This window comes from Rhinatrema bivittatum, chromosome 13, assembly GCF_901001135.1.
Source record: "Rhinatrema bivittatum chromosome 13, aRhiBiv1.1, whole genome shotgun sequence".
Lineage (NCBI taxonomy): Eukaryota > Metazoa > Chordata > Amphibia > Gymnophiona > Rhinatrematidae > Rhinatrema > Rhinatrema bivittatum.
The window spans coordinates 64,324,275-64,346,830 of NC_042627.1; the positions used below are offsets into that span (position 1 = coordinate 64,324,275).

Consider the following 22,556-nt stretch of genomic DNA (forward strand, 5'->3'; position numbering starts at 1 on the left):
CTTTCCTAAGACACACCTACATTAATAAAAGTGTACGGGGGCACGCCAAACTCCAGCAAGCAGGCAGTGCTGACATGGAGAGGCCTTGCATGGCCAAAAGAAGAGCTAGGGAAGCCCGGAAAGCCCCAGACTCTTTTCCAAATTTTAAAACAAAGGGAGAGAGGGGGCAGAGGCATAAGAACTTGTCACAGTAGTTTCCAGGTCCCTCCAGATACAAGCACAGGAGAAGGGAGAAGTTGGTGCAATGCAGCCTGTTGGCTCAGTTAGTTACTTTGGCTGCCGCATGGGGCTGCCAGAACTTCTCCAATGCTGTTGGCTCCCAACTCAGAATGAGTCGTATCTAGTGCTGAATGCATGCTCTCACTCAGAGGCTGGAAGTCCAGGTGGTGCTGTGTGCCCTGAATACAATGGGGTCCACCTATCTGTACTCTGCATGCTGCCTATTAATTACCACTCTCCAGGGCTCAGGCTGTCGCTAGGGGAGGTATGCATGCTTTATAGATGTTTTCAGAAAGGAGCTCCTACGTGTTTTAAGAGCCACCGCTGGAGACTCCTGTTGCTGTGAGGTGCTGAGAACAGAGCCCAGCTGCTGGTCTGGATATGAACATCAGGTAGCGGCGACTTGTCCCTGGCACGCCCGATCATGTCTTAAAACTACTGGTTGGGAAACACTGCTCTAGTAGGAAGTACCAGCAGGTCCCAAAGAGAAATGTACTTATTTTTAATTAATTACTACATTTATTTTCCACCTGTCCATAATGGATGATTACAATTGAAATATTAAATCAAATATTCATCAGAGCCCACATATGACATAGATCCAAATTAAAGTCATAGAATCCTAATACAGACAAGAAAAAGTCAGATCATACAACAGAATCACGACGCGTACTAACTAAAGGCTTTAACGTTGTTTCCTGAAGAATAAGTAACTCCCTATCTCATGTAGATCTTTTGGGAGGGCCCACACATCTGATAAGCAATGGGTTTCCATAAGTCTATCTGGCTAATACATGTTTATGGATTTATCTTCCAGGAACTTGTCCAAACTATTTTCTTAGGGGTAGATTTTAAAAGAAGCGCGATCAGCCTACTTTTGCTTGCGCATCAGACTCAAGCAAAAGTACGCTGGATTTTAGTAGATACGCGCGGAGCCGCGCGTATCCACTAAAATCCTGGATCGGCGCGCGCAAGGCTATCGATTTTGTATAGCCTGCGCGCGCCGAGCCGCGCTGCCTCCCCCCGTTCCCTCCTAGGCCGCTCCGAAATCGGAGCGGCCTCGGAGGGAACTTTCCTTTGCCCTCCCCTCACCTTACCCTCCCTTCCCCTACCTAACCCACCCACCCGGCCCCCAGGGCCGCGACCTGGGGGCGGGTACGGAGGGCGCGGCCACGCCCCCGGGCCGTAGCCACGCCCCCGTACCCGCCCCCAAAACACTGCCGACACGCCCCCAGAACGCCGCGACGACCGGGCCCGCCCCCCGACACGCCCCCGACACGCCCCCCCTCCGAGAACCCCGGGACTTACGCGAGTCCCGGGGCTCTGCGCGCGCCGGGAGGCCTATGTAAAATAGGCTTCCCGGCGCGCAGGGCCCTGCTCGCGTAAATCCGCCCGGTTTTGGGCGGATTTACGCGAGCAGGGCTCTGAAAATCCGCCCCTTACTCTCTAAGATGATGGAGGCCAGTATTAAAATCATAGAACATATAAATTATCCTGGATATTCAGCAGGAATATCCCCGAATAAAGTTATCTGGCTACCTTTAATTGGGTAAATGTAACCAGTTACCTTTCGAATATTATTGGTTAGATTTACAGTTATTCAGCCTCAGGTGGCCGGATAACTTTAGACTTGGCAATATTCAAAAGAATATAGCCAGATAAGTGGCCACGCCTGTCACAAAAAATAAATCCATAAAAATCCCACACGGCCCTGGTGGCCCAAAGCACAAACCCTCCCCCGATATATAAAACATGGACCCGACCCCTCCTCGGTTCAGTATAATTATAAATAATGTCCCCTCCCCCACACCACCCCTAACCCTCCCATTACCTTTTCAAAATTCTGCCGGGATCGCCGTCTGCTTGTACCTCAATCCCAGCGCTTTCTACGTTGCTGTGCCCCAGGAGACCTCCCCCTTTCCTGGGAAGAGCTAATGATTAGAGGAGTGGTTAACTACCGAGATGTGAAATTTAATTTGGGCTCAGTTGCTTCTACCAGGAGTTCTTGAACGGAATAAGTTGTGAATAGAGGAGAAAGGCCAGTCCCTAATAATTTAGATAATATCAGAATCCCAGCCATTTCTTACTGAATGTTGTCAATTTTGTGCAAATTCTCTAATTCATTTAGACCTCTGTATACCATTTACTGCTTCTCCACTTAGTGGGAGACAGTGAGACTGAAGAAGCTGCAATTTCAATTGCACCCAATTCTCCTGCTATTCATTTACAGAGCCTCTTATTGAGGGACCAAGAATTCCTGGTGGAAGCAACCAGGACAATATTAAAATGTGTCTTCTTCACAGTTAACACCTCCTGTAATCGCTCTTTTAATCAACTCTTACCAGGAAAGGAAAGGGCTGGTGGGCCAAGAGCAAGCCAGCATCACCCCCATAGTACATGCCTCTTAGGGAACCTTGCTCTTATGCAGTCAGAGCTAGAACTAATAGTCCTACATCGCTGCTTTTTGGAGGTGTCCTGATAATGGTTAGAAAAGCATGGGCATTTCCCCCAGAATTCCTAAAGCATACGACTCAGCTTGGAACCCTCCACGCATCCCTTTCATCACCACAGAATTTTGAAACCTGAACAAAATTGGTGATGGAATTTGAAGTCTAAAGTAAAAATGTACACAATACATAATAATGTTATAGAAACTATTTGTGGACAACTGTTGTTCGGCATTTTTATACGTATGTATACATACATGTTTTATTTGTACTGTTCAGGATGTTTCTAATAAAAACTTTAAATTGAAAAAAAAATAAAAATGTGACACTGACCCTTTGAAAGGCAACACCTGAGCTCCACTAACCTAAACAGTCTATTGGATTTCAATATTATCAGACAATCATATGCACACAGGGCTTTAAAATAATCAAAGAAAAGTGACCTGGAAAATCCAGATCTCTACCTGGAAGCCACCTCAGTCTACACTTGTGTTGATCTTTCAAATGGCCTTACCTCTTGTCCTCTTCCCCTGGGTGGTGTAACGTGTTGCTCTCTCTGGCTGCAAAAGCTTCATCTCCGGCAGTACTCAAGTCTAACAAGAAAGAGGGGGAACTATTAAATACTTTTTAATTTTTTTTAGGTCTGGAACTCAGAGGCTGCTGCAAGATCAACACCATTAGCTTTCTGCCTCTTCCAGAGTTTGGCTATGTCCCCCCTTCAGTACATTAGCAACTTAAAGGGCATGGAAAGTACTATCCAAAGAAAGCCTCCGCACAAAGTATAGTCTCATGCTTTCTCTGCTTCGTTTCCCCTTTGGTAAATAGCACACCTGCATACAAGCAGTCTTCATCTGAGAACAGATCTGCATATCTTAAAATAACTTTCTCCATGGACAAGCAGGACGAACAGAACCGCATGTGGGCGACACTGCACAGCACCATGTATGGAAAGTGTTAGTTTACTAGCTAGAATGGCCTAGAAAGCTAGGGATACATGCAGTAGGTGCTGCATAAAGTAGTCCTCCACATTATGGATAGCCCTCTTCAGCAGCCAACTCCACACATGTTCCCTCAGGTTTTTGGGGGTTTTCCCCATCTTCCCTAGTTTCTTCATATTTTTAGGGCTCGCTCTCCTCAGTGGGAGGGAAGATATGTTCTCTTGTCATTCTTTGTTTTCCCTCCCCAAGATAGCAAGTAAAAAAGTTAACCAGAAATGTATAAGTTTATAAATTCCTGTCTAACCAAGGCTGACAAAAAAACTCCAGCGTTCAGGAGCTGCTCAGTCTGTAATGCAAAAATGTCCTTCTCAGGCAACCATGCTCAATGTATTTGCTGCTGGGGGGGTGGACCAGGATTCCATAATCTATTCAGTTTGTTTACAGATGTGACTCAGGATATCAAAAACAGCACAGGCTTTGCTTGCAGTATCTGTTCCAGATAATGCTACAGCTGACTGCTCTGTCCCCAGGAAAGTCGAAGCACCAATGGACACCCTTTTCAATCCGCACTCCTGCAGAATACAAGTAACTGAGCAAATGAGAGCAGGAGACACAACATCAGTCTCTGCTTACTCGTCCTCAAAGCCCACCAATCCCATCTGCTAATGCTCTGGACAACATCCAGAAGGTTTGCCTTTACTCAAACACATAGGATCCTCAAGAAAGTCATTTATCCCATCGATATCAAAAGTCACCAGTGTGTCACCACAGAGGTAACACAGACATTGGAACACCCCTCTAAGTCATCAGTGTCAGTGCTTTTGAAGCTGAGACACCTGCCTAGAACCAGTCGAGGAAGGTTCTACATAAACACTGAGGTCCAAGCAGAGGCTTCTGGACCATCACAGGAAGACACATAGCCAACAGTATCCCATGTTAACCTCAAAACCTCCTTCTCTTCTCCAATTCAAGAGTCCTATCCCTTCCCAGACCACCAGGGGTCATCAACTCAGTCTGAGTCCCCAGCCCTGTGAACCAAACATAGGGCTTCACTGACTGAAGCAAACCAATAAGGATCATTCAGGTGGTCTTGGCAATTCAGCTGGCCCCATCACAGCAAGCTATCCGTCTGCACGCTATACTGGAACTCATACCAAAGCAGGTGATGAAGGGGCCCAGCAAACACCAGAGCAATTGGACAAACCAAACGTAGAGGTCACGCAAACAAAATTCAGACCCTGACTCTGAGCCTCCTTGGGAGCAGGAATACAAATTCAGGGGTCAGTATCCCTGTCTCAGAGGACCAAAAATACCAGGAAGAGTCACTTGATTTCCCTTTAGACTTTTTCCTCCCCTTTCCCCCCAGTGAGACATGTCTCACTTCTGGAGGTCTTGTCCTTCACAGCTTTCATCAAAAAGATGGCTCAAGCCATGTTGTGAGACATCCAAGAAGAGATGGAGCCAAAAGCATCAATGCCAGGCATCCTCCAATATTGTGAATTCCAAGAACACTGTGGCCATACAAGTCCACCAAATTCTTAGGGAACTTCAAATGAAAAACTGGGAAGCACATCTCACTTCATGTGAGGCCCTGTTGGGCAGTTCTTGCCTCCCAGCAGCAGAGGGCTTTGGTGTGCCTCTTGAACTATCTGTTTAGTCTTCCCAGTTCCACTGCCTACACTTCCTTCTGGCTGTTATCTTGTTCCTTTCTGTGTGCCTGTCCAAGTCCTGCTAGCCACCAGCATCTGAGGGCTCAACCAAAGGGGAAGGCAGCTGTTGCAGGCAGGACAACTCTCTTCTCTTGATAAAACCCACCAGACTTGCCAAGTCAGTGCACCACCCACTCTTGGCTTGGGGGTCACACTGCTGACTTGTTATAATTAGTGAGGTTTGGGTGGACCCTTGGACACTGTAGCAGCTGACCACGCCCAAGGGGGGGGGGGGGGAAGTCCCGTGAGGGGCCACAGGTCAGGTTCAGCTTAGGACACACAAACACAATGTGATGAAGCTGTAGCAGTAGTGAGCAGTAGAAGTAGCCCGGCTGGGCTAGTATCCCTCAGGTGCTGGAACAGCGACTCCTCCGGTAGCAGTGAGGTAGTGGAAAGAACTGAGAATAATGAGTACAGTGGAATATGCACTAAGCCCCAGTATGGAGAACTCCAGGATAGGGAGAGCAGGCCCTCGAGGAGCGAGTACCTGATCCCTGAGAGCTGAGAGGCTTGTAGGAGATGTACTCACACAGCGGTTCCACGTAGGAGATGGCACTAGGGCTGGAACGGAGGCAGGCCCTCGAGGAGCGAGTACCTGGTTCCAGGGAACAGCTCCGAGGTGGAGATGGTAGTACTCACTGGTGTTGAAGATAGCGAATCCTTCCAGGCAGAAGAGAAGGTAGGAGCAGGAAGCGAGTCAGGGAACATGGGCTCTCGAGGAGCGAGTACTGGTTTCCTGATAGCGACCTGAAAAGCAAGTGAGGCCCCCGAGGAGCGGGTACCCCGCTAGCGTTAAGAGTCCAATGGAAATTGGAGAGGCAGAGTAGCTGGGTATGGAGAGCGAATCTCATCCGTAAGAATCCCCCCTTGCTAACTCAAAGGCTAGCAAACATTGTAGGCTTTAAATATCCAGGCAGCGTGACATCATCACAGGGGGACGCCCCTGAGGTTCGCGCCAAGTAGGAAATAAGGGTGAGGGCTGCGCGGTGCGCGCACCCTAAGGTACTAGCGGAGCATGGCGGGAGGCAGTGCCCAAGCCGGTTCGGGGACGCCGGAGAGGACAGCAGGCAGACGCTGCGGCAGCCAGGCTTCCATCCATAGTGAGAGGAGGTGCAAAGAAAGAAAGTTAGGTGGAGTGAAGTCATCAGGAAGGGATGGTTGCAACACGACTATGGTAAATACAAGACCAAGGCTATAAAGCGCTTTGACAAATCTCAGTGATAATCCATTCAGAACGAAGGTAAGAGACAGTGGACCTTATAAAAAGGATATTTGTACCACATCACAAATTTGGTGCACACAGGACAAACAGCAACCTGCAAAGAGGTTCCAGTTCATTTCCACAAGGCAGCCATTTTACCAACACAAGTAATATACAGCACTTTTTCTTTCCAGGCCAACCAAGCAGCAGAAATTAACATGGCCAGCAGGCAGCAGATTGGCCATTTTTACCTACTTACAATCTCAGATAAACTCAGACTTGTGGGTCCTTCACATAGTAATGCAGGGCTATAGTTTAAGATTTCAAGAAGTTTCTCCAAACAAAACCACCAAGAGCATGCATCCAGCAGTCACAGGACCAAGACGTAAGGCAGAGATCTCCGCTTTACTCATGGTGAAGGCCATATAGTCAGTGCCCACAAAGGCAAGAAGAGACTGGATTCCACTTCAGGAACTTCTTAATCCCAAAGAGAACCAGGTATCTCCATCAAATACTGGATCTCGAAGCCCTAAACAAGTTCTTATACAAAGAAACATTCAAAATGATCACCCATCTCACAATCTTGTGAGAAATACCTACAGTATCTGAATGTAATCTGCTTTGAAGTGCCTGAAAAACCAGAATATAAATCAAATCAATACATTTTGCCCTTCCTGAAGAAGAGAGACTGGTGGTGCTCTCTGGACATGAAGTTTCCACAGTTTGTAGTGGGAAATAGTTTGGAAGGCATGGAGAATTTGTATTACCCTAGCTGAAGGATTGCCTTATTAAAATAACTCCGAGGCCTCCACAAAGAGGTCCTTGTAGTTCATAAGGAGTCTCAGAGGGTTTGGGATTGGTCATTAATTACAAAAAAAATCACACCTATCTCCACCAAGTAAACATCAGGATTTGATAGGGGCAGTACTTGACTCATAAAAAGCAGTCTACCTTCCCCAAAGCCAAGTAAACACCACCCTGAGGATGATTCACAATCTCTATAACTGTTTATCCACAACATCAAGGTTTCTCCTAAAAATGCTGGCCATATGGTTTCAACAATTCACAATATTCCATTGGTAAGGCTCATGAGGCAGTCACAATGGTCCCTATGTTTGAAGTGGACCCTATATTCACAGAGCTTCAGTTACAACATAAATGAGAAAGTCGAAAACGCAAAAGGCTTCACTCAAGTGATTTTTCAAATATTTAAACAGTCCAGAAATCAATCAAGCAAAACATTTTTAAATCGGAGGAAGAGACCTCGGATAAAAAGAAAGTGCAGAAAATCTTGCACACAGCACAAATGTTTTAAATCATCCATCAGAAAAAACTCTAAAGGTAGCATAAGCTAGTCCATTATTCTCTCTGATTTTTTTTTATTATTATTTTAAATGTAGATAGCCTTTGTACCATTGATTTTATTGTTCAGCAATAAATATGCCACATCCCAAAAAGACTAATTACTTATCTTCAAACATATTTTTAAGATGCTACTAGTACTGATAAAAACAGCTCACAAGGGGCTCCCATGCCTCAAAATGGAAGAGATTCACAACTGGTATACAGAGTGGGGACTGTACCCTTTTCTTTTACAGTGCAAAGTTTATTAGACCAGTGGTTCTCAACCCTTGGAATACATCTAGCCACTCATGTTTTCCTGAGCCTTTATTAAAGCCTTAAAAACGCAACTTTTCATGACAGCATTCCAGATTAAATAAACCAGAGAAATGTCTGTATTTTAATGTATGTGATGACTGACATGTTAAAGATGTGTACATACCTACAGTACCTGAATGTAATCCACTTTGGAGAGCTGAAAAAAGTGCAATATAAATCTAAATAAAAAAAAGAATACATCCTGTGTGTTTTTAGCCTGTAAACCGCCCTGATCTTTCCTGGAAGGACAGTATATAAGTATTTGTAAATAAATGCCCTTCTACTGGGTTTACCATACACCACGCTAAGACCACTCCAGATACTACAAAACACTGCTGCAAGAATTCTGACTGGTAAAAATAAAAAAAGAGACCATATCACCGAAACCCTAGCTGAACTACACTGGTTACCCATTGAGCAAAGAATACAGTACAAAACATTATGTACCATATATAAATTAATACATAACGAAAAAGCAGAATGGCTGAACACAGCCCTTCGCGTACACGTCCCTCACAAAAACCTGAGATCAGCAAACAAAGCACTACTAAGTATTCCTTCAGTCAAAACAGCAAGACTAACCCAAGTAAGGGAAAGGGCGCTGTCCTTAGCAGGACCTATACTATGGAACACCATGCCTTTAGAAATCAGATTACAAGACTGTTGGAGTGAGTTTCTCTGTTACCTCTGGCTACGAGGGAAAGTTTAATTTCCTGCAAAGAAAAAGAGACTGTTTTTTGTGAAGGAGACCGAACCTGACGTCGGGTGCCTTCTCCCCCCCCCCCCGGCGGGGGGGGGGGGGGGGGAGAAGGCACCGGAAGATCACATAAAAACGCGCCCCCTGTGGCGCACCGCCCCCGCCAGTGCATTGCTGAAGCCGCACGCGCGACTTTGCTCAACTTGGTTTGAATTGATTGAATTGTGAACAATTCTCATTTACTATATCTTCTTTGTCCTTTATTCACACCGTAATTGAGTTTTTTTAAAGCGACAGAGTTCACGATCAACACAACAGAAAGAATTATGCCACCGAAAAGGAAAGGGAAGATAAGGGTGTTTCCCTCAACACCCACAACTTCTTCTCTGACCCAATTGGAAATTAATAGATTCCTGACACAGCTGGAAAGTCAGGGAGCTAAGGAATCTGTTGGAACTACACAAGATAGAGAATTGTGTGGCTCCCAAGACAAAGCATCCCTGAGCCCGGATAGCCAACCTCCACCAGCCCAACGAAGCGTGGAGAATGGGGAAGCTCAGACGCCAACCATGGTGATTGGAGCGGCGTCAGAGAAAGAGGGCCCAGGACCCCAGAATATAGAAGATCAACGTCAAAATTTAACCAGGCCGGGGAAGGTAACACTGGAAACAATATAGGAAGCAGTTACTGGGTTTAAGTTCAGCTGTGTCTAGACTTGAACAAAAGATTGATGCTGTATCAGTAGATTTTCAAACGAAATTAGTAGCTGTTCAAACCCAAAGTAATTTGATGTCCCAAAAGGTTAAAGAAAATGAGAAAAATATACACTCATTGCAAAAAGTAAATGTATGTGTTAAAGACCAAATAGCTAGTTCTCGAAGGTTGGAAGCTCTAGAAAATCATATACGTCATGTAAACATCAGGTTAACAAATTTTCCACAAGTTCTGGGAGAACTTCCTTATATCTCTTTAAAGAGATATCTCAGAGAAATATTATTATATGAAGAAGATGAAATTCCCTCGATAAATATTTATTTCTTAATAAAAAAAAACCTCCAGTTCCAACAAATCTTACAGATTTCTAGAGGACTCCAACCAAGAAGTTATTCATAGAAATACGTTGGTGGTATCTTTTATAATGGCTCAGGATAGTAACAAGGAAATGAAGCGATATTTTCAGAAGTTTCCAATGACTTTTCATGGGCAAGTGGTAAAAATCTATCCTGATTTAGCTTTGGTTACAAGAACGAAGCGTAGAGAATTTTTGGCATTAAGACATCAGATAACCTCATTACGGTATACGTTTTTCCTACGCTATCCTTGTAAGTGTGAACTTAAAAAAAAGAGAACACACTTATGTTTTTTGGGTTTTTTTTATCAGATAGAGCAAATGCAGCAATTCATGGCTGCGCAACAGCCTATTGTTTCTTCTCCATTACATGGTAATGGAATGTCTTCCATAATTGTAGAACCATCTACCAGTGTTATTCCTATTAGTGAGTAGGCTAATGAGGGCGCATATGTAGTATACACCAGTTGGTGATCTATGTTAAGCATTTCTATGGGATGATTTCTAAATAGTATCTTCATTTATTTATAACCAAATTACTCAAATTCAGTCTCATTTTTCATCTTTTGTTTGAGGATTTAATCACAGAAATTGTGGCTTAATATAAGATTGAAGTGTTTCTGAAAATAGAGATTATTATTACTATTATCCTATAGAAGATATTTTGCTATTTCTGTTTGTGTGGAAAATTAACGATGTGATTATACTATTTTTAATCACTCAATTTATATGTGAATGAAAAACTTATAAAGAATTAAAAAAAAAAAAAAAAAGAAATCAGGATTACAAAGAGACATTAAAACCTTCAGGAAAAGTTTAAAAACCTGGTTCTTTAAACAAGCTTATCACAAAGAGAATGGAGAGTAGAATCCAGGGAAGTGTAGGATGTGGCAGTAGAACACCCACACACATCACCTCAATCAATATCTGTGTATTTTATTTTTGTTCACCACCAAAGGATAAGATACAATTATTAATCTATTTTAAAGCTGATACAGATAGGAATGGACATGATTTATCACACCCACCAATTAGTATTTTTTACATAACTATGTTACCGTAACTTAATGGTACCTGTTTAGTTGATATAAATTAATATTGCTATCTGTATTAAATTGTGTCTTATTGTAAACCGTTGTGACTGTATTTAGCTTAACAACGGTATAGAAAAGATTTTAAATAAAATAAAATAAATGTTTTAAAGAATATCCACAATGAATATGCGTAAGATAAATCCGCATGCACTGCCTCCACTTTATGCAAATTGATCTTACACATATTCATTGTGGAAATCATGAAAACCTAACTGGCTGACATAGCGATATGTGACACTAATACGGTTCTTGGAAGGTACATGACCTAGAACTTTTCGAACCATGTGGCTCGAATTAGAGAACACATCTTAATGGGAATGCTGCAGAAGCGGATACTTACCATCCGACGTGGCTCGCCAAAGGACGAGCCGGTGAAGATTGCTGGCTTTGTGGATTTCAGGAGTCATCGAGGGAGTAGACGCCCATCTCAACTCTGCCTGGTATGGTGGCACAGGTATAGAGGAGACAGGCTGAACGTGGCTGGCGCTACCACCGTAATTAGTGGAGGGCCACAATCCCACACCGATGTCGGTAGGGCACGCCTCGGGAACAGGGCAGCCAATTAATAGCTCGTGGACCCGGCCCTCGTCGCAGTGGCTCGATGTCTCGTGACACCAGTGCAGAACTCTTCGGAACTCGTTCTGGTGTTTCTGGAGCACCAAGGACTGCCAATACTGTGCGGAACAGTGTCAATGGCAGTGGTGATGTTGCTCTGCCCGAGCATTCTCCAGCATCGAGAAGGATAGCATCGATGTGCTGGATGGCGTCGGTGGCGGACGGTCACCGTGTCGGAGAAGATGCATGCCACAGTGCTCGTGGCAGCGCTGAGATGGATGCCCTCGCTGTCTTGGATGGTGACTGATGATGGACTGTCAGCATGCCTGCACTGCTCCTGGCACTATGTAGTGTCATAGGCTAATACGGGGCTTTAATAAGAACCCAAAGCATAGAGCACTGTGTTCAGGCGAGGGCATTATGTGGCGGTGCTATGTCGGTATTGACGGTGTTAATGGCGGCCGAAGCGGCCTCGAGGATATAGTAAAAAATATATATATGAAGAAACATCGATGACTCGGGCAGAGCAGAGCAACGCGAGTAGTGTCGGAAGCACTGACTGCATTGGCGAAGGTATCTATGGGAACGATGTGGCATCGAATAATCGTAAAAACATCATTGGCATCGGAAAAATGATACCGGCATCGACGGGGGTCGATGACCGCATTGTAAAGAACGCTGAAGACACCGATGGAAACGACATGGGCGTCGAGGGCATCGATGTATGGAGGCGGGCGCCGATGGCATTGGTGGTATGGCCATGGGCATAGACGGTATCGATTGGATAAACTCTGGCACCCAATGGCATTGATGCCACCGACATGGCAGTGATGGAATCGACCCGGGCATCGATGGAAGTGTCCTGGGCACAGATGGAAATGACCCTGGCATCGATGGAAGTCACCTGGGCGACGATGACATCGACCCGGGCATGGATGGCACCAATGACACAAAGGTGAGCGTCGATGGCATCCATCCGGGCAATGATGGCACTGAGGAAACCCAAGGAAAATCTGTGCCATGGATGAAAAACATGGATGGCACTGATAGAAACGATGCAGGGACGATGGCATCAGAGTACCGCAGGGGGAGGGGTACCGATGGCATTTAAGAATCCAGGATGGTCTGAAGGGGGTACCGATGGGGGCATCGACTGTGCGAGGGTACCGAGGAAATCGAAGGACCTGAAATCGACAGGGGCCCTGGCGGCAACAGAAACCGTGGAAGTCCCTGTCCCACTAGCGCTAATAACCAGGCAGAGGGACACTCGCAGGCTATGTGTGGCTAACTGAAAACATAGGGAGAGGGAAGGCCGCAGTTGGTTGGCAGGCCAGGGAGGTGACAGGAACCGACCGAAAAAAACAGGGCATAGTACTCACCGAGCATCGAATAAAGGTACGCGAAGGGAGACTTGTGCAGGGAAAAGTGTTTGTGAAGTAAAAGTTTAAGTGTTTCCGTAAGGAAAAAGTGTTAGAATTTCTCACAGAGCTCCTAATCGCTATGCTTACTGCAGAGCGGAAAAAAGAAGACTGAGGGAGACACCTGTGGCTCACAGGGATAACTGCAGGCTGAGCATGCTCAGTGCATTCAGTGTGCCAGTGTCAGTCAAAGCTTTGTAGAAACTTTGACAGAAAAGTTTTCCGTACAGGGCTCCATCCTGTGATGTCACCCATATGTGAGGACTACCATCCTGCTTGTCCTGTGAGAATGAGATATTACCCCTTTGGAATATGATTTGGCTCTTATTAACCAATCGTCCAAATAAGGATGAATTAAAATTCTTTTCCTTCTTAAAAAGGCAGCCACTACAACCATCACCTTTGTGAAAGTTCCTGGCACCATTGCCAGTCTAAAAGGTAGGGCAACAAACTAAAAAATATTACCTGATTATACAAAAATGGAGAAATCTCTGGAATTCTTGCTTCATTGGGATATGAAAATAATCCTCTTTCAAATAGAGGGATGATAAAAACTCATCGTTGCATACTGAGACTATGACTATGCAAAGAGATTCCATATAGAATCGAGGGATATATATATATTCTGATTTATACCTTTTAGATCCAAAATAGGTCTGAATGAACCATCCTTTTTTGGAATCACAAAATAAATTGAATAATATCCCTTTTGATGCTCCATTATCGGAACCTGGAGAATTTCCTGCAATTGAATCAATTTGTTCAATGTCCCATGAATTGCAGCACGTGAAATTACAAAATGGTCTTTTACCATTCTTCATAATTCTGGGGTGTAATCATATTGGATTATATCCACAACCCATTAATCTGAAGTAATGTGGATCCATTCTTCAAAGCCTGTAACCTGCCCCTATAGGCTCCCCTAGAAAATGAATCCTCCTAACTTCACTGTGTGAACCACCAGTGAGGCAGTTGCCTTTTCTCAAATCTGGGAACGTTCTGGATTCAGTATATTGAGTCTGCCTTCCTACTGACAGAAAATGCAGAAAGGAAGGGGTCCTCCCACAATCTTAACTGTATTTCCTTAAGGATATCATGGATAGACACTACCACAACATCTTTAAGAGGATTCAGGAGGTGGAGTATGTCCAATGTGTATGTCCTGCACTCAAATTCCTTTTTCAACTGATATAGAATGGTTTCAGCCATTTCCTTGACAAACTCAGCAAAGATAAGGTTTGCTAGTTTAGATTTTCTCCTTTCCTATGGAAGAGAAAGGTCTGAGGAGACTCCTCCTGTTCAGAGTAATCCTCAGATGCATAATCAGAACCCCAAGAATGATGAGACTACAAGTCATATTAAGGTGTCAGGGATGTCCAAGTCTGCACCAGGCTAGCAGAAGAGGACTCTGACAAATTCCTAAATACAGCTTCCTCTCCCAAAGTACTGAAAATTGGTTCAGTTCTCAATGCACCAATGTCAGACACCTCTCCAGGTCTCTACATCAATGCTATATTACCCAATATGTTAAGTCTACAGAACTGGTGAATTTCAGTCTGCATGGACATCAGTAAAGCCAATGTACTGATGTTAGCCAGGCTGCAATTCACTGCCTCCTGGATCCTTCCATTAAACAACTCCCCATGCCATCCCCATTCTACTGTAGCAGATGTAGTCACATTTTCTTGTATCAATTGGGGTGTGCTGGTAGCCATACCATGAGCCCGTGGAGACTGCTGCATACTCCCAATGTCTCAAGAGTCAGTGGCTCTCTCTGCAGGGATGCTTAGGTGGATGTATGGCCAGGGCCAGAGCCAGCCAGTGTAGGAGCTAGCTCAGGTCATTAAAGAAGCTGTGTTGTATCTGAACCAAGAAATATGAAGCAAAGTGTAATAGATTCTGCTAAGCTGTATTGTCCTAGAACTGCTATTGTTCAATAAGCAGGATATTGTTTTGCACAGCTAAAATTAGCTGATGCAGATAGTCATGAAGCTGCTGTAGCGTCTATGGCCTTGACTGACATTGTATCTAAACCAAGCAGCACATTCTGATCAACAAGGTGTCTCTGCCAACACTCATTCCTCACTACATTAGCTATGCTGTATATCTGCCCATTACTAAGAAAACAACTTCTAAATCAATCCTATACCAGGGGATCAAGGTATATTCAAACATATTGTTTGCTTTTAGATCCTATGCATTTACAGGAAGGAATCAGTAAAGTCCACAAAAGTCTTAAAAAGGGCCTGACAGGACTGGGAGTGCTCACATGCAAAATTATCTAGATATGCTATTTCTGAACTATATGGATATTGTGAATCTGCCTCCTGCCAAAACCATGTGTGCTGCTGGACTGCCTTTGTGTTAACAGCCTCAAGACCAGAACTTGGAACAGATAGGACAGTTTCAGAGACAGACTACTCAGACATCTACATGTTCCTGTTTGACAAATTTAAGACTGGATTAGCAATCTTTTATGCTGGGTATTCAGATACACTGCTATCTGTAATGAGCAAGTTGAGATTAAGTTTCTATTTAATACACGGAGAAGAGATCACATTTCTCCAATCCTCAAAGACCTACATTGGCTGCCAATTCATTATAGAACCTTATATAAGCCCATTACCACAATCTACAAAGCTATCCATCAATACGCTCCGCTCAATCTACAAATCCCTTTCAGAAAACATACCTCCTCCAGACCCATAAGAGAGTACTATAAAGAATCTCTACAGGTACCTCACTCCAAAACCTCCCATCATATAAAATTCAGAGACAGGGCATTCTCCACTGCAGGACCTCCTCTATGGAACTCCATCCCACCGGATTTGCGGAAGGAACCCTGCCTCAGGAAAAGACTCAAAACGTGGCTATTTAAAAAGGCCTTTCTGGACACCGAATGAATCCTAAACTCACCACTAACCAACTTCCAGTCATTACCCTTACGCAGAAAACTATAACATTGCAAATGACATAACCTAGTAAACTCCATTAATTCTGTAAATGCATTCTGTTAAAGTTTGGTAAATGTATTCTGTTAAATTCCTATCGCCTTTCTCTGCTCCTAGTTGTACATTTCCCTGTTTTATTGTAACTGCAATTGTTTTCGCTTAGCACCTGTTACTTGTTCTTTTATTGTAACCTATTATCACACCCCCCTGTTTATTGTAAACCGGCATGATGTGATACCTATCACGAATGCCGGTATAGAAAAAACTTAAATAAATAAATAAATTTGTGAAAAATGTAAAAGCAACATCTAATGTAATTTTTAACTGTTGTGAGTTATTTCTACCACAATAAAACTCTAATGAACCATGATGAGTTTGAAAAGGTCTCATCTGATAAATCAGGTTAATTCTGAAATCTAAACTGCCTACAAGAGATTGATGTCAATGCTTTTTCACCCTAACCCAGTGCATGGATTTTGAATCCCCCGATAAAAGCAAAGGATTTCACTTCATCGTGTGGAGGAGTTACACAATGGTCTGTCTCCATGACCGTTTCCAGTGCTCGACTTTGAAGGCAATCAATGATCCCATGATGTCAATGCATTTTTGGCTTGGTTGTTTTTTGATAGTAGGGCTGGCAGTGTCCCACCCAGTTTAAGGAATGGCTTTGGTATATCCCTCTAGTCTGACAGGACAAAACCAAAGACAAAATCTAGTCTTACCTACTAATTTCCTTTCTTTGAGTTCTGCCAGGCCAGTTCAGGACCCTTTAAGATTTCTGGTTGGTTCACTCACTCTGTTCTTGCTGGGGTTTTTCTGTCCTCTGTCTGTGGGATTGGGAGGATCCTCATATTGTTAAGTGCATCTGTAATATCTATAGTTCTTATAGTTTAGAATTGATGGCCATTCGCAGGCCTTGTTAGCCAGTCTCCCCAGATATGCGGTGGTGCGGTGGAGGGGATAGAAAATCACTGTGGATTCTCCTTCTGAGAAGCCTTCCAGTCGACAGGGATGTGAAGAGGAGTTATGTTAGCTTGTTACAGCAAATAATGGCAGGCTGATGACAGCATGGGACCTTATATATGGTGATGTCAGCAAGATAGTTGCTCCCTGCCTCTATCTGCTGGTAGATAAAACATAACCCACTTGTCTGAACTGGTCTGACAGGACTCAAGGAAATGAATTATTTATTTATTTTTATATACCAACATTCAAACATGGGTATTACATCGGTTTACATGATAACTTGTGTGATAGAGTGACAACAGGTCATATTATCTTTACATTGTAACTTGTAAGAAAAACTGACTCAATGTACTGGTTTAACATTATAACTATATAACTTTAACAGTATAACTTTATAACTTTAGATGATAAACGCAACTTGATAAACACAGGTAAAATTAAAATTTCACCTCCGTGAACAAAATTGTTTGCAGAAAGTTTTTGCAAATGGTAGAACATACAGTATTGGGTTGGCCTGGTAACCCAGTGGCAGTACTGTGCATTCTCATGTAGAAGATCCCAGGTTCAATCCCTGAGCCAGGTGTTTCACGCCACGGGTCAGCTAAAGCTACTACAAAGGCAGTGTTCATAGCCCAGAAGAGGGGCTTATGGTCATTTGAAGTTCCTGTGCTTCTTTAGGGGGTACAGTACACTGGAATAGCAGCAGTAATTAAATATTAGAAAAAGATGTCATATGGCGAAAAAACTCTACTCACCTTAACCGAAAAGCAACATTCATTAGGGAAAACACACACTAAGGAAGGCAATTAAAAAACATGGATGTTTACCAAAGCCTACCAACTCACCCAATGACTCTAAAACACCACTACCCTCCTATTGACACTAAGCAAAATTGTGGAACCAATGTAAGAAAAAAATAAACAAACAACATAACAATGAACCGAAACATGTATAGTCTAACCTACAAACTAAGTTTATAAAACGATAAAATAATAATATGTTAACAACCATTTGAACGAACCTTTTGAAAACTCTGTTAAACATCGAAACCTTGTAAACCGTTGTGATGGTGAAACCGAACGACGGTATATAAAACTCAATAAATAAATACATTGAAAGAGCCCATAATAATATCTATCCATCCATCCCAAATATATACATGAAACGTATGCCAAGAAAGCAGATATGCATAGACATATGATTTGAGTGTTAAAAGTTAAAAGTTGATTTATTAGCGGTATCAATTATTCATAGATAACTCCATGGTTTATTAACTTATACATAGTCATCTATTTTGGTGCTATGAAAAAGTTTGTATAGATTTTTTTTTTTTTTTTTAATTTTGGGTTCATTTAATTGATCTTATTAGGCTTTGTGTTGGTGAGATCAGCTATTTGTTGAATTATTTGTATTTTAAATTATGTTGATTTTATGTTCATTTTTATGATTGGTTAATTTTTTTGTTTATTTTTATGGTTTTAATTGTATAATGAGTTTGGTTTGACTGGTTTACTGAGTGTTTAAATGCAATGATGTATGCTTTGCTAAATATTGTAATCCACTTTGATAGGGTCATTTGACTGTGGGAAATGGAATAAAAATATGCTACTAAATTAAAACTCAAGGTGTACAAGCATTTAAGAAGAAATTACCTCTTATATCTGATAATTTCCTTTCCTCTAAGGGGGGCAGGTTAATCCACACCAGTGGGTTATGCATCGCTACCAGTAGATGGAAATGGAGCAAAAGCTGACATCACAGACATGTAGTCCCATCATGACATCAGCCCGCCAGTATTCTCCATATCCAGTAGATGATAGATATGCATTTCCCTTCTGGGTCTTGCTTGTGGTAAAAATTCATGAAAGGAGAAGATAGAAGAAATTCAAACACTGTTTGACCTCCTGAGGTGACACCAGTAGGTCCCTCCCTCAATTGAGTGTTTTCAGTCTAGAAGCCTGGTAGAGGTACATAATCCACTGGTATGGATTAGCCTGCCTGAATGTAGAGGAAGGCTTAAAAGTTGCGTTGTAAAAAAATGTATTTACATTTTATGAGAACATAAAATATTGCAATAAGCCAAATGCATAGGTACATTTTTATATTATAGAATCAAATCAAATAACATCAACATCTGTAAAAATGACAACCAATCATACACATTCACAAATATCGGAATTTAATGAGGCACAGCAATAGAGGTGTCGATGCAATGCAATAACCCTACCTGAAAAAGTACTGGTTCCTCACTTCTTCTATAGCATTTTATAACAGACCATAAGGCAGAGAAGAGAAGAGATGCTGCTGTTCTCGTACCTTTAGCATCTTCTCTACTAGCTCCAAAGGCACCAGAGTCATCACACGTAGGGTGCACCTGCTCCTCTACGTTGTCTTTGTTGCGGCTGCTGCAGTCTTCCAAATCCTGGCTCTGGGACAGCTCCAAGGCTCCAAAAGCTAGTTGTGATGTGCCGGAGTCTAACATCAAAACAACAAACATACACAGAAATTTGATGCACAAACCGCTGTTACACATACCGAAGAAAAACAAGAAGTACAAATGCACCCTTCAAAGTGACTCAGCTCAGAGATTCTGGGAGGACTATCACAATTTCCTCAACTTAAAGCTGAGCTAACCAGGCAAAAGGATACCTATTTACCTATAATTTATGTTCTGTAAAGATAATATCTTAAGAGTTACATGATCTGTCAAATGCTAAGTAAGAAGGAGCTTTCCTCCAAGGTCTAGAACATTCCAAAATGTTATCAACACTAGATGGCATTATAGCTCAAGTCAAATATCCTTAGGTCCTCTTGTTTAAAAAAAAAAAAAAGAAGAAAAACAGAATGTTTAAAAGATATCAAGAATTTGAATTAAGAAATCAAAGCCTGTAAGAAAGAATATAAGTCCAGGAAGAAAAAAAAAGTTCTTAAGTGCTTTGGATCATAGAAGATGAATTTATTAGCAGAACATTGAGACACTGATGAGAATTTAAATAAAAAAATTATGCACAGAGAGTACCTTCTATTGCATTATCAAAAACGGTTTTCTTCCATTCTGTCCTTTTGTTTGTATCTGGTTGCAAAACAAAACATGAACAGATGTGTGAATCCGGATAATTATTTCTTCTTCCAGAAAGGTCTCTAAAATCTAGGTCAGATCTAAGCCATGCAGAGATACCTGACCTTCCATAAAACCTTCCCTTGTGACCCACTCTGCTTCCTTGATGACAAATAAAGCCAAAGCTTCACCTGGGGTTTTCAGCACTTAAAATAGCTTCTTTTAAAATATCAGTGGGCAATGAAAAATTCACAAATCTCAAAGCAAGATGTCTGGCTCAATTTCCCAATGCTTCCAGTTTGCTATGGATGACTGAGCTATTTTTGGAGAAAGCTAGGATAAAAAGCTTGCAACTCACTGGTCTGCTATACCAAAGAATCTGTTTTCCTAGAATGCTCAGTTATGGTCACAGCCTGGTTCTGAACTGAACTGCAGAAGCTGAAAGGTAAAAACTATGGGTCATCTGTTTAGAAACAAAAGATCCAACACAGTGATAGCAGCCCATAGTGCCTCCAGTATAACCACTCAAGGCTTCACAAGAACTGCCCCTTCACATGGCTGAATGTGAAAAGTTGTCCCAACAACCCAACAAGGATCCAGGTTCAGCCAGCAATATTCTACTCCCATTGGTTGCCCTGGAGCACAAAACATTCACCAGAGCTGCTGTCTGACCCAAACCTCCAAAATCTTCTTCAGAACAGGCCCAAGGACAGTGCGTCTCTCCCCTCCTTCAATCAGCCCAACACACAATTCTAGACACTGCAGGAACAACCATCATTTCAGCAATCTGAAGGCATGCGGAGCTAGGAGGATCAGCTTGACAGTTCCTGTCGGTGGGGAGGGGGGGTCCTGCTCCAAGGCCAACACTGGCATCGGAGACAACCAATGGATACTAGCTTCCCAAACTACAAGTCTTGCCACTGAAGTCTGGAGAGGCCCCAGGAGCTCTGGAGGATTGGCCCTTATTTTTCCCTTCTCTTTGACCATGATGGAAAAGCTTTGACTAGGAAAAAAAGACCAACATTTCTAGGGCAGGAAAGAGCTCAGATAGATGGCAGCACCGCAGTCAGCTACGACGTGGGAACCCTCTTCCTTAACTCCTCTTTGACAGTAGTAAGAATAGGGAAAATTATCTCCCAAAAAGAGGGTAGGCAAGATGGAAAAAGTGCCGAGTGCTTCAATATGGGGTCTTCTGAAGGGTCACAGTGCCTGCACAGGCCTTAATGTGTCCTTTCCCAAAATAGGAGCTGGTCCAAATTGCACAAATTCTGGAAAAGGCATGCAGCAAAAGCTCCTCAATATATATCAATAGGGACCTTCATTTTCAGCTATTTTATTTCCCCTGGGAATTTATCAGTGTTTATTATAACCAACAAAAACAGAGAAAATCGGTGGGGAGGAAGAGTCAATTTTCCCAATGATTTTCTGCAATTTGGTTAGTTATAAACATGGATAAATTATCAGGTAAAATAGAATAAAAACTGGAAATGAAGGTCCCTATGTATCTGGATGCAGAACCCATGAAACATAAGTCGAATCATGAGGTGGATGCATGCTGCATCAACATTAGTCTCAGATGTGTTTTCACCAGCACGCCCAGAGTTAACAGATCAATGTCTCCAGAGCAACCTGGAGATATTAAGGTTACACTACGTGCAGGACTTATGCTACAAGGTGTGCAGAAATGCCTTGCTGCAATAGAATTAGCAAACTCTTTAGTGGATACTGGTGGGCTATATCAGAGCTGCGTCAACTTGGTACAAAGAGAACTTCGGAACAAGACCTTACTCAGAGCCAGAACCTATTTTCAAAGAGGACTAAGGTAGCTCAATCCCAAACAGAGAGAAAGGAGAAGATTCAAACCATAGGGGCAGATTTTCAGAGCCCTGCTCGCCTAAATCCGGGCGGATTTAGGGGAGCAGGGCCCTGCGCGCCGGTGCGCCTATGTTCAATAGGCCTACCGGCGCGCGCAGACCCCGGGACTCGCGTAAGTCCCGGGGTTTTCCGAGAAGGGGCGTGTCGGGGGCGTGCCGCGTGGCGTTTTGGGGGCGGGCCCGGGGGTGTGGTTACGGCCCGGGGTGGTCCAGGGGCTTGGCCGCGCCCTCCGGACCCGTCCCCAGGTTGCGTCCCGGCGCGCGGGAATTTACGCCTCCCTCTGGGAGGCGTAAATCCCCCGACAAAGGTAAGGAGGGGGTTTAGACAGGGCCGGGCGGGTGGGTTAGGTAGAGGAAGGGAGGGGAAGGTGAGGGGAGGGCGTTAGAGGATTCCTTCCGAGGCCGCTCCGATTTCGGAGCGGCCTCGGAGGGAACGGGGGTAGGCTGCGCGGCTTGGCGCGCGCCGGCTATACAGAATCGATAGCCTTGCGCGCGCCGATCCAGGATTTTAGCGGCTACGCGCGTATCTACTAAAATCCCGCGTACTTTTGCTTGCGCCTGATGCGCCAGCAAAAGTACGCCTATTCGCGCGGTCTGAAAATCTACCCCCAAGGTTTTACCGCATCCACTTTCCTCCACCTGTGTGCTAAAAGCTCAATGTATCAAGGCTCCAATTACTATCTCAGTGCTCTTGTGCCTAA

At 43.4% G+C, this 22,556-nt stretch overlaps 1 protein-coding gene across 8 annotated transcripts in view; it reads right to left on the bottom strand.

The window, feature by feature from the left end:
* The window catches only part of TP53BP1 (tumor protein p53 binding protein 1), a 176,121-nt gene that overhangs the window by 109,790 nt on the left and 43,775 nt on the right, over positions 1–22,556 (bottom strand). For 7 of the 8 annotated variants that reach the window (XM_029574967.1, XM_029574966.1, XM_029574970.1 and 4 more), the window contains 3 exons: positions 19,943–19,996; positions 19,240–19,398; positions 3,181–3,259 (listed from right to left, as the gene is read on the bottom strand). In XM_029574967.1, the coding sequence (XP_029430827.1) occupies positions 3,181–3,259; positions 19,240–19,398; positions 19,943–19,996 (292 nt within the window). The remainder of the gene's footprint in view (positions 1–3,180; positions 3,260–19,239; positions 19,399–19,942; positions 19,997–22,556) is intronic. The other variant, XM_029574969.1, reaches the window with a different exon arrangement.